This window comes from Aotus nancymaae, unplaced genomic scaffold, assembly GCF_030222135.1.
Source record: "Aotus nancymaae isolate 86718 unplaced genomic scaffold, 86718_ANA_hifiasm-v0.15.2.pri h1tg000049l, whole genome shotgun sequence".
In the NCBI taxonomy this organism is placed as follows: domain Eukaryota; kingdom Metazoa; phylum Chordata; class Mammalia; order Primates; family Aotidae; genus Aotus; species Aotus nancymaae.
The window spans coordinates 15,531,148-15,543,802 of record NW_026988463.1 but is presented as its reverse complement, the minus strand read 5'-3'; the positions used below and the strand labels follow the sequence as shown (position 1 = coordinate 15,543,802).

At 44.4% G+C, this 12,655-nt stretch overlaps 1 protein-coding gene across 5 annotated transcripts in view; it reads left to right on the top strand.

Annotated features, from left to right (window-relative positions):
* Positions 1 to 12,655, top strand: part of CLEC16A (C-type lectin domain containing 16A) — a 236,214-nt gene that overhangs the window by 34,276 nt on the left and 189,283 nt on the right. For all 5 annotated transcript variants that reach the window (XM_021668004.2, XM_012453201.3, XM_064362502.1 and 2 more), the window contains exons 8-9: positions 1,320 to 1,373; positions 4,932 to 5,045. In XM_021668004.2, coding sequence (XP_021523679.2) covers positions 1,320 to 1,373; positions 4,932 to 5,045 — 168 coding nt within the window. The remainder of the gene's footprint in view (positions 1 to 1,319; positions 1,374 to 4,931; positions 5,046 to 12,655) is intronic.

Sequence of the window (12,655 nt, the reverse complement as noted above, 5' to 3'; positions counted from 1 at the left end):
GAACGGTCCCAGGGTGGAGACTGTTCACTGTTAGCAGATCCCAGAGGCCAGTGGGGATGGTGGCTGGTAACACGCAGGGCCTCAGCTTCTCTCCCAGCCTCAGGGCTTCTGGTTCTGTTGCTCTGGGGTGGGCCTAGGAATCTGCATGGCTCACCTGTCCCTCAGGTGATTTTGATTGTGTGCTGCTGGTTCTCAGGTCCCCTCACCCCGCCTCCCCTCCCCTATGAGAAATGCTGCTTCTGGAGGGGAGGCCTCTGTGCAGTTCCTCTGGAGGTAAGGGGGCCTCAGCAGGAGGCAGGACAGAGCCAGCTGGTCACCATGCAGGGGTGCCCCAAGGGGATAGAGTTTGGGGGATTCTAACTACAGATGAGTAAATAAAAGAAAATGTATTTTTAGTAGAAACAGGGTTTCACCATGTTGGCCAGGCTGGTCTCCTGATCTCAGGTGATCCGCCTGCCTCAGCCTCCCAAAGTGCTGGGATTACAGGTATGGGCCACCAGGCCTGGCCAGGACTGAGGTTTTGAGCCCGAAGGAGATTCCTTTCAAAGCATGCTGATTTTCCTTTCCTTCTTATTTCCTGAGACAGAGACAGAGTATGTGTGTGAGAAGACTGTAAAAGTGAATAAGCTCCTTAGCTTTAACAGAGGCAGCACTGGGAGGCAGAGACAAAGTATGAGAACTGGAGTTTTCAGACCTGTGTTCAAATTCTGCCTCTTCCCTTTCTAACTCTGACCTTGGACAAAGCAGTTAACCTGAGCTGTTTTCTTAGGCTGCAAAATGAGGGCCTGATGATTCTTCTCTCGCAGGGTAGGTGTGAGATGGAGCATCTTGAAGTTCGTATAAATGAGGGGCTTTTCCAAAGCCTGAGTGCCCTAAACCTCCTCCCCACCCCATGCTTTGAAAATACCTTCCCAAGAGCAGTCCTCCTGAGGACCTCTCCTGCTGGGGTGTCCAGTGCCCCAGCTGGTGGAAATGAATGTGCTTGGTAACTTCAGGAGCAAGTTCTGGTGGGTCAGCTTCTCATCTGTGACTAATGGTGAAAGGTTTCTCAGGTGGAAAAATAGTGGCCTTACAAATAGTATTGAGTGGGATTTTGCAGAATGGACCTTTGACTAGCACCAGGAAAGGGCAGCAAACAGTATTGAGTGGGATTTTGCAGAGTGGACTTTTGGCCAGCACCAGTAAAGGGCAGCCCTAGGGCCATGGAGGAAGTCAGTGGGACAGGAGCTTTTGTTCACACAGAAGGCTTTGGCTTTGTGTGTGTTGTGCTGCTCACTGGTGTGATCTGATCTCTCTCTCTCTCCCCCCCCGCCCACTAGGGAGGAGAACGGCCAAAAATTAGCCTGCCAGTGTCTCTCTATCTACTGTCACAGGTATGCTTGATCATTCACCGTTATCTCCACTACATTTGGGGTCCCTTGGCGTGCCGCTGCCTTGAGGAAAATTCCCAGATCACGTCACCCCATCTTCTCTGTGTCCCCTATCCTCAAATAAAATAACAGTCAAACAAAAGGGGCTTTCTGTTTTCCAGGCACCAAATAGAGGTAGTATGTATCTTTTTCATGGTAGGAGATAGAAATCCAAAGAGAAATGAAAAATAAACCAAACCTGACTTGTGTAGTTGATTTTTACTGTGAAGACTGGGGTTTCCAAAACAACTGAGAAGTGCTTGAAATACCCTGGATATGTGGGCTGCAGCACTTTTACTCACGGAACTTTGAGTGAAGCCCCACACTGCAGAACCCACAGTGTGCAAAACATAGCAACCTTGGTGTAACAGACTTCCTGAAATGAAGCTATTTTTAAAGGGCTTAATCACGGTTCTATTTCCCAGATTACCTTATGGAAGGGATCTTGTAGCAACCTTGAGCCAATTGGTCTCCCTCCCCTCCTTAAACAAGTGTGTTTCCTTCATGTAATTATGTAATATTTACAAAAAGGGAAAAACTCCATAGTGACCCAGTTACATAACTTTAAAAATATTTTTATTACAAGCAGTCCAGACTCTCAGGGCGTCTTATTAGACTGTCAAGTAGTCCAGCATTTACCCAGAAGTCTGTTTCCGCTTTTGCAATGGTACAGGTACTTATTTGCTTTGATGAGGAACTGTCCCTCTAACTTGATCCCTAGCTGTTTTGAATTTGGGGTGGGGCTTTGTCTTTTTGGCTGGAGAGGAGAGGTTCAGAGCCCACCTCCTCCCAGCAGGTAGACCAGTCCGGACACGTCCTGACCACCACTCATAGCCTGGCGTCCTGTCCTGGGGCTCTGTTTGCTCAGAGCTCTGCACAGGGCGACTCTGTCTGAATGCCTCTCTGTACCACGGCGCTCAGCACAAACCCCAGCCTCTCCTGGCAGCTTTTTTCTGTTGCCTCTTTCCAAGTCTTCTGGCAGCTCCTGCTTGGGATTCTGGGAGTCCAGTAGGACCCAACCAAGCCAGTTCTCAGCCCCAGGAATCACATGGAAAGCATCCTTCAGCTGTTGAAGGACCCTTCAGCTGTTGGAGCATTGCCCAGGTAGGGTCTGCTTCAGAGAGCATGGCCGCCCACAGCGGGAATGTCAGTGGAGAGGATTACGCCTTTCCTCTGAGAGTCCTCTTCTGTTTGCTTTGTAAAGGACCGGTAGCCCAGGCACCCAGTTACTTGTTTCAGCATCTCACAGAAAACATAACTTGTACTTCAGTGTTTCTCAAACTTGAGTAATAGAACCCTTTTAAACAACCCCCTGCATTTTCATTTTTCATTAAGAAAAATGTGACCTAAATGTGTGAAAACCTAAAATCAAGTATAAATCCTCTGTCCTTAAAGCCCCTACATCAATATAAAATCATTGCATACTTGCAAATTATTTTACAAGCACAGCTAGAAAACCATGAAAATTTGCGTGGATCACATTAATTTGGTGTGACAGGTGATGCCGTCCTCCTAAAATGAAACTACTAACAGTGAGTGTGGTGCGGGTAGCTGGGCCCAGCTTTTTGCGTCTGGCCTGCACATCCTTCCACGTGCCCTGCAGTTACTCGCCGTCCCTCTTTTTGAAGTTGAGAGCCAGGAAAATGAGTGCTGTGCGTGTCCATGGGCAGGAATTGGTTGCTTTGTTCAGGGGTGCCTTTGTAGGTGCTCACTGAATGCTTGTGGACTGAACAGAAGAAGGAATAAATGATCAGTTAAGGCCACATTCATACAAGGTATGTAATAGATATTTGAGAATGAATGACCACAGTGACTGGGGTTTTGTATTGTTGGTAGAGTGATATGTGGCAGTAATTCAGCCATAATGAAGGTGAGAAAAATCATCATCACCATTGCTAACATTTGAGGGCTTGCCAAGCCTTGGACATGGGTTAACTCATTGAGTCATACTTTGTGGTCTCTGTGATGGAAAAGGTTCCCAGTATTTTAAAAACAGATGCAGATTTTTCTAGGGAGGTGCCACATTGACCATTCTGTCGGTACCTTTTATTCAATTTCAATTGTATTTATTTGTTGGAATAATATATTCCCCCTGTTCAAACAGTACAAAACATGACATGGGAAAAGCCTCTCTCTTATTCTGTACCCTGGACACCCAGCCTCGTTCTCCAGAGGCAGCCTGTGTTGATTTTTGCCTTCAGTTTTTTTTAAATAATATTTTTAAAATAAAAAATGTTTTTTTAAAGTTAAAAAATTCAAACAGGTAAAAACCGGATTTCTTTTCTAGTTTTGTTCAGGCTCCTGACTTCTATCCCCAGAGACAGTTAGGGTTACAGGGTTCTCGTATGTCCTAACAGAGACATTTGTCAGGGGTTCTCCACTAGGGGCAATTTTCCCCTTCAGGGGATACCTGGCAATGTCTGGACACATATTCAGTTGTCATGACTGAAGTTGGATGGTCAGGACATGTCCGGACTGGTCTACCTGCTGGGAGGAGGTGGACTCTGAACCTCTCCTCTCCAGCCAAAAAGACAAAGCCCCACCCCGAATTCAAAACAGCTAGGGATCAAGTTAAAGGGACAGTTTCTCATTAAAGGCATTTGTGGGTAGAGGTCAGGGATGCTGCTAACCAGCCCGCAGTGTCTGGGACAGCCGCCCTCAACACTCAATTACAGCCCAAAGTGTCAGCAGTGCCAAGATTGAGAAACCTTGGCCTATGCATATGTAAATAAGCAAGTACAAACATACTCGTTTATATACAAGTGGTAGATAAGCCACACCCTGAGCTACACCCTATTGCCTTTACATTTTAAAACAAAATAGCAGGCATACCCTGATTCTTAAAGCTCGCCCTCTGAACATTGGGCAACAGGTGTGGGAGCAGGGCCAGCTTAGCCCAGAGACCTCTGATTTTGTATTCTGGCCCGGCTGGGTCTACCTCTGTCTCGTGTGGTTTTCAGCCCCATAGTTAGCGCACCTACTGACGATGCTGTGGAATTCCTGTGTGCTAAAACCCACCACAGGGTCGGAGCTCCTTCACACAATGGAATCTCTGTGTAGCCAACCCTTTGCCAAGTCCTTGACTGGAACAGGACTCTCCAGCCCCTTCTTCCTGTATCACTAAAGTATTGGGACAGTGCCTTCTAGTCTTATCATAATCAAATTTGACACTAAAATGCCCGTGGAAAGGAAGGAGTGTGCTGGTTTGGCTGTTCTTTCCTGCATTGCTCCACTTCAGCCGGATTTGGCTTCACCCAGCCATGAGGGACAGTCTCGCATTAATGCACTTCCTTCCGAGGAAGAGCAGCCAGCCAAATAGGCAACAGTCTGAAGGAGAGGCCAGCCTTACAAGAGCGTAACTGATTGCTGCTAACTGTGGCTCATTCTTTGGATTTTGCTTCATAGGAATTGCTGCTTAATACAGAACTTAGGTAGCCCAGCCTGGTCATTTCTGATCCAGGAAGCAAGAGGTTGAAAATAGTGCACACTTTCATGCAAATCCCATTTCTTTTTTTCCACCAGGTCTTCTTAATTATACATCATGCACCGCTGGTGAACTCATTAGCTGAAGTCATTCTGAATGGTGATCTCTCTGAGATGTATGCTAAGACTGAACAGGATGTTCAGAGAAGTTCTGTAAGTCATTAGCTTTGGGACTGTTGCTTGACCTTAATAAGAAACCATTGCTCATTTTGCTAATCTGTTTCTCTAAAATCAGAAACTATCATTCTGAGTATATAGCAGTGATGATAGATAAGCTGGTCTGGGATTCATTGAGCCTAATCAGAGTCTTGATTGCATACCCAGGAAAAGCTGGGGTCAGGTACCTGGATTTGATTGATTGTGTGTTCTTAAACATGGAATTGTACTGCTCTGGGCCTTAGGTTGCACATCTGTGTTATCAGGACATAGAAAATGCTTTATCAGAGGAACTAATATCTACAGAGGTTGGGCGATGAAGATCCATAAATGACTCAGGCCCCAGGTGAGGGCAGTGGGAGTGGTGGGGGGGCGGTGTGTGGCAAATTGGAGAGTATATGCCACCTTTGCGAGCAGCCCCTGTTTCACCCCAGGCTGCTGCTGTTATGCAGGAATATGGATGTAAGATTACTAGTTTTTTTCATGTTTCTAGAGAAGCTGGAAATCTGCATTTTTATGTGTAATCTTCAGTTTTAGATGATCACCAAGCTTTAGACTAAACAGCACATTTGTGGTTTGTAGGAGCTTTGGGGTTCCATTTGGTTATCACCAACTCTTGATGGCCAGTGTTGTGACTTCCCTTGAAGCTTTCCCATCGTGTCCTCTGTATATCTTTTCTGTCATTCCTCACGTCCTGATTACGTGTCCTGAGCTCCAGCTGCCTTAATCCTGGTCTGACTTACCTTTCCCCCAGCATGTCCAGCATTTGTGCCTCCTAACCTGTGCCTTTACAGTACCCACAGCCTGGTTCCTGGTGCACCTGGAACCAGGTCTTTTGAAAGGTCTTACCCACTCTAAGCTCCTTATGGCATGGATCTCACCTACCCCTGAATCAGCTGCAGCATAAGTGAGATGAGCGCAGCGCGTTTTATACAAGGGTCGTTTCCTACGGGTTTCATCCTTGCAGCCAGGTGCTCAGGCAGTGGCCAGGCTGGTAAAAGGGCCAGCTTGCCCTGTGTAGTAGACCTGCTGCCCCACCTGCATGAATGTGTGGAATGTGACCCTGTGAAGGAAAGGCCACCACTGCACAGAGTATAATTAAAAGAGGCCCCTGCCCTTCTGTACATGTTTTTGGTGTATGACGGTCTGGCCAGGTTGTTTTGTTATTCTGGGTAGCATTACTGCCTCTGAAAACCTTTGCAGAAAACTTGTCCTTGTTCAGCTGAATTGAATGGGGCCTTTTCATGGCCCCTGTCGGCCTATCCCTTTCTTGATTCACTCAGCAGAGTTGATGAAGCTCTTTCTTTGGGTCAAGTATCATGCTAGTTCTGGGGATATACAATGTCATAAATAGTCTGTGCCACATTTGAGCTTTACAGTGCAATAGAGAGATGGACATGGATCAGATATGCAAATAAATGTACTTTTTCAACTCTTATAAATGCTCTATAGGGAAGAAATGTTTGGTGAGAGGATTTGGCTTGGAGGTGACAGGGGTGATGTGTTAAACAGAAAGACTTTCCTAATGTTCCCTCTCATGACAACACATGATCTGGCAAATGTGCAGCTGACTCAGCGTTTATGGGGCCACAGATATTTCTCTGCAACTTTCTTCATGTAGCGTTTGCTAAATGAATGTAAGTCACAGAAGGCTGAGTCAGCAGAACTAGCGGGACCTCTGGTTAGAGGTGCGGCGTGCCCCCACGACCAGCTATGTGGCTGTGGGCAAGTTGTTTCTCCCCATTTAGAAAACCAGCAGCACAAGCCCTGCTCTGGAGAGCTGATGGAGATGGGGGAAAATATAAAGTGTCCATCAAATGCCTGATGGGTTGCAAACTGGCCCCCAGACCCATTTGGTTTGGTCTGTGCAGTGTTTAAAAGAAAACTTTTTGAATTGCCAACACTAAAATTTAGGAAGAAAAGTCCAAATTTTTGGAATCTTCTCTAATAGTCAGATAGCTGCCATGGCTTCGTCTCAGATTGTCTTACTGTAAGATACCCTCTGCAGTGCTGAAGTTAGACTTGGTGTTATAAGAGACAAAACCAGAGATTGCTGGGCTCTAGGATTTGCAGCATTTTTTATTTTTATTTAATTTTTTTTTTAGATGGAGTCTCACCCTGTTGCCCAGGCTGTGGAGTCCAGTAATGTGAGATCACTGCAGCCTCTGCCTCTGGGTTCAAGCGTCAGCCTCCCAAGTAGCTGGGACTATAGCCATGCGCCACCACGCCTAGCTAATTTTTACATTTTTAGTAGAGATGGGGTTTACCATGTTGGCCAGGATGGTCTTGAACTCCTGATCTCAGATGATTTGCCTGCCTTGGCCTCCCAAAGTGCAGGGATTACAGGCATGAGACACTGCACCCGGCCTGCAACATTTTTGAAGTTGTGATAAGAACACAACATGAGATCTACCCTTTTAACATATTTTTATTTGTATACTTAACATTATTGTTGAGTATAGGTACAGCGTTGTTCAGCAGATTTCTAGATCTCGTTTATCTTTACATGACTGAAACTTCAGAGGTCTGATGTGCTATCCATTGCTCTGTGGACACACCTGCATGACTGACACTTCATACCCATCGGACAACTCTCCATCCCCTCAACCCCAGCAATCACCAGTCTACTCTCTGCCTGAGTTTGACAATTTTAGATACCTCATGTCAGTAGAATCGTGCAGTGTTTGTCTTTGTCACTGGTTCATTTCACTTAGTGTAATGTCCTTGAGATTCATCCTTGTTGCATGTATCAGAATTTATTTCTTTGTTAAGGCTGAATGTGTGTGTGTGTATGTGTGTGTGTGTACCAAGAAATATACCACATTTTCTTTTTTTTCTTTATCCATTTATCCATTTTTTTTTTTTAATTTATTTTTATTTTTATTTTTTTTTAGTAGAGACAGGGTTTCGCTATGTTGGCCAGGATGGTCTCCATCTCTTGACTTCGCCCGCCTCGGTCTCCCAAAGTGCTGAGATTACAGGCGTGAGCCACCATGCCCAGCCATGCACTGCTTTTTAAATTAAGAAAACGATAATGGAGGGAAAAACATGTTGGGAAGGAAGGGACTAGTTGCCATTTGCTGAGGACAGGCCTCAAGCCTTCCCCCAAAAGCCCAGTAAAAAGTAATCTGAACACTGCATCTGAAGATACTTTAATTGGCCTTGTATTTTTTTTTTTTTTTTTTTTTTTTAAAGAGAAAGAGAGAGAGAATGGGGAGGAGGAAAAAGGAAGAGAAAGAGAGAGAGAGAATGGGGAGGAGGAAAAAGGAAAAGAAAGAGGGAGCGAGAATGGGAGTATTGCTTTCTTGCCCAGGCTAGAATGCAATTTAGTAATGGGTATTGAAAATCTCTTGTATACTGATAATTATACTTAATGATGTAGTCAGGAAGGAATAAGGGAAGAAGATAACAAACAAACAGCCAACCAATATTTCATTTAAACCTATGAAATGCTATGCAATTACTGAGGAGTGATTTACTTCCAATTATATAGTCACTTTTGGAATAGGTGTGAGGTGGTAATGTATGTTTTGTGTATTTGAAGTGGAGAGTTCTATAAATGTTTATTGAGTTTACTTGTTCCGGGTCTGAGTTCAAGTCCTGAATATCCTTGTTAATTTTCTGTCTCGTTGATCTATAGAATCGTTAGCTATTCTTGTTACATTGATCCTTTTACCATTATGTAATGTCCTTCTTTGCCTCTTTTGATCTTTGTTGCTTTAAAGTCTACTTTATCAGAGGCGAGAATTGCATCTCCTGCTTTTTGTTTATTTATTTTTACTCTCTGGTTGGTAAATCTTCCTCCTTCTCTTTGAGTCTTTGTGTATTGTTGCATGTAAGATGGGTCTGGATGCAGCATACCGATGGGTTTTGGCTTTTTATCCAATTGAAATATATATAAGTTTAATACTGGCGTTTGATGCTAGCTGGCTGTTTTGCCCATTAGTTGATGTAAATTTTTCATTGTATTAATGTTCTTTGCTTTTTGATATATTTTTGGAAAGGCTGATATTGGTTGTTCCTTTATATGTATAGTGCTTCTTTCAGAAGCTCTTGTAAAGCAGGCCTGGTGGTGGTGAACTCTCTAAGTACTTGTTTGTTCACAAAAGATTTAATTTTTCCTTCGCTCATAAAGCTTAGTTTGGCTGGATAGGAAATTCTGGGTTGAAAGTTCTTTTCTTTAAGGATGTTAAATATTGGTCCCCACTCTTTTCTGGCTTGTAGGGTTTCTGCTGAGAGATCTGCTGTGAGTCTGATAGATTTCCCTTTGTGGGTAACCTGACCTTTCTCTCTGGCTGCCCTTAGTATTTTCTCCTTCATTTCAACCCTAATAAATCTGGCAATTATGTGCCTTGGGGTTGGTCTTCTTGAAGAATATCTTTGTGGTGTTCTCTGTATTACCTGGAGTTGAATATTACCTTGCCTTGCTAGGTTGGGAAAGTTTTCCTGAATGATATCCTGAAGAGTATTTTCCAACTTGGATTCATTCTCTTCATCACATTCAGGTACACCTATCAAACGTAGATTAGGTCTTTTCACATAGTCCCATATTTCCTGGAGACTTTGCTCATTCCTTTTTATCCTTTTTTCTCCAATCTTGTCTTCTCGTTTCATTTCACTGAGCTGGTCCTCGACTTCTGATATCCTTTCTTCTGCTTGATCAGTTCGACTGTTTAAGCTTGTGCATGCTTCGCGAAGTTCTTGTGTTGTACTTTTCAGCTCCATCAATTCACTTATATTCCTCTCTAAATTGTCCATTCTCGTTAGCATTTCGTCAAACCTTTTTTTAAGGTTCTTAGTTTCTTTGCATTGGGTTAGAACAAGTTCTTTTAATTCACAGAAGTTTCTCATCACCCACATTTTGAAACCTGCTTCTGTTATTGGAACACACTCGTTCTCCATTAAGCCTTGTTCCGTTACTGATGAGGAATTGCGATCCCCTGTAGAGGGAGAGGCATTCTGATTTTGAGTATTCTCTGCCTTTTTAGGCTGCTTTCTTCCCTTGATTATATATTTATCCATCTGTCGTCTTTGTAATTACCGACTTTCTAACTAGTCTCTGAGCGGACGTCCAACTTTTTGATTCCCAGCGCCGAAATCTGAGCAGTCCACTGTGCCGGCCAAGACAGCGGTGTTAAGGTTGATGGTGCCTTTCTGCCCAGGAATCTCTGGACTCTGCACCAAGAACTGCCGCTTTAAGGCGCCAGCAAAACCGCCGCACCGGCCACAAGAGTTGCTCTGGCGACCCGTGGAGCTCCTCCGCTGGGAATCTCCTGGTCCGTGAGCTACAAATATTCGTCTGAAAGTGTGGCGTCCTCTCGTTCTCTGCGCTTTCACTGGGAGCTACGTGCCCGAGCTGCTAGTGATCAGCCATCTTGGATCTCTCTCCCCATTTATCCATTATTATGCAGGTTTTGTTTTGTTTTGAGACAGAGTCTGGCTCTGTTGCCCAGGCTGGAGTACAGTGGTGCAATCTCAGCTTGCCACAGCCTCTCCCTCCTGTATTCAAGTGATTCTTGTGCCTCAGCCTCCCGAGTAGCTGGGACTACAGGTGTGCATCACCACACCTGGCTAATTTTTTTTTTTTGTATTTTTAGTAGAGATGGGGTTTCACCATGTTGGCCAGTCTGGTCTCAAACTCCTGGCCTCAAGTGATCCACCTGCCTTAGCCTCCCAATGTGCTGGGATTACAGGCATGAGGCACCATGCCCGGCTATTATGCAGGGTTTTTTTAAATTTAAATTTTTTACTAAGATAATTATAGATTTGCATGCAGTCGTAACAAATAATACAGAGGGATCTTCCTCAGTTTCCCCTGGTGGTAACATCTTGCAAAACTCTACTACACTGTCACAAGCAGGATATTGACAATGATACATAGGATTTATGTATGAGCAAAAGCAAATTGCAGGTTACTGGCAACCTCTTGGTTTAGGACACTGGCCGTAGCTGAACTGTTTAGTGAGAGGAAGTGTGTAGGAGATCTTTTCTTTCTCCTGATGGCCTCTTCTTGGGATGAGGGACTCACCTCCCTTGTAAGAGACACACAAACTGCCTTTGGGACATAACTGCTGGTCGTGGTGGACACCTGAGCTGAAAATGAGACTCTAGTGTGGCGGGAACTGCTAGCCCACATGTGTCGGCTTCCTTCTTCCAGTTGCTACCTTTCCCTCCGTGTGAAGTTGAAGTTGGTTGTATTCTGATGACTATCGTTCAGATTTGGGAAGAGCACAAGCTGAATCCCATCTCTGACTTGTTTGACAATAGTCCTGATATGATTTACCTTCCTTCCCTATGAGCAAGAACAGTCTCCTATTGTTTCCTGCCCAACTCGGATGTGGTTTGAGCATACTTGTTTTAAGTTTCTTGGTCTTTTTTAACCTACTTTCTCCTTCCCGTAATTTGTAGATAAGTTACTGGTATTGCCTCATTTTTACCAGCAGACCTTTCACAAAACCAAACCAAAATTGAAGAGAGAGAAGCAGAAGAGAGATCACAGTTATTTGAAAGGACTGTAATTTAGGGTTAAATGGAAAACACATCAGCATGGTTAGATGAATGTCTAATAGAAATTCATCTGTGTGTTAAAATCATATGGTTCCTGCTCAGGGCTAATTCTTGCTATAATTCTAATGCAGACCAGATAGTGTTTCTTGTGTGGGGAAATCGAGGAGAACACTAATTCTGAAACTGCTAACATCTCATTGTTTTTGCAGAATGAACATACAGATTAGAATTTGGGATATGCATCATTTCTTGTAGGTACTTTTTTTTAAAGGACTTTTTTTCCTCTTGAATTTCTGTGGAATAGTTTTCTTCCTTTTTGCATTCATTCATTCATTCATTCATTCATTCATTCATTCGTCTCTTCATCCATTCCTTCAGCAGACATCTGTCATATACTTGTGCTGAGAGATGAGGGATGTGGTGGTGCACAGGAACGACATGACTCCTGCCCTCCCTGAGCTTCCCTCCTCCCATGAGGACAGGAACCATGTCTCGGAGATGCCTGTGCTACCTGTGCCATCATGAGGCTTGCCAGAGATGCCCAGGATGTGTTTGGTGCAGGCATGAATGACTCAGTGGGTGAAGTGCTAGCAGAGTTACAAGGCCTCCCGTGACATTCTCGTAATGACTCTCAGAGCAGTAATCACTTCCTAGCCTGACCCTTGAATGCTGCCTTTTCTTTGCCTCAGTGGCCAGGTTTGGAGTGGTCTGCTTTTGGTGCTGTTCCACGTTCTACCTCTAGAGGCAGCCTTATGGAGCAAGTGCTGTAACCAGTTTCCCTGGGCTCCTCAAATCCTGACTTTACTAGGTATACCAGGGAGAGTTATTCCACTTTCCCAGGCCTCAGTTTCTTACCTGTCCAGTGAGAATAGCAAATGTGGGTTTAGGATGAGAATTAAATTCTGTGTAAAGTGCTTACTCCAAAGTCTTTTTATATGCACAACAAGTGCATAAATATTAGATGTTATCATTATAATGATCTTAGTTCCTGAGGCTGCATAGTGACCTTCCACCTCCTAGCTGGGACCTCCTTCCCTGGACTTACGAGCTGTCTCTGGACTGATGAATGTGGAAACATATACCATGCACCCCTCAGGGAG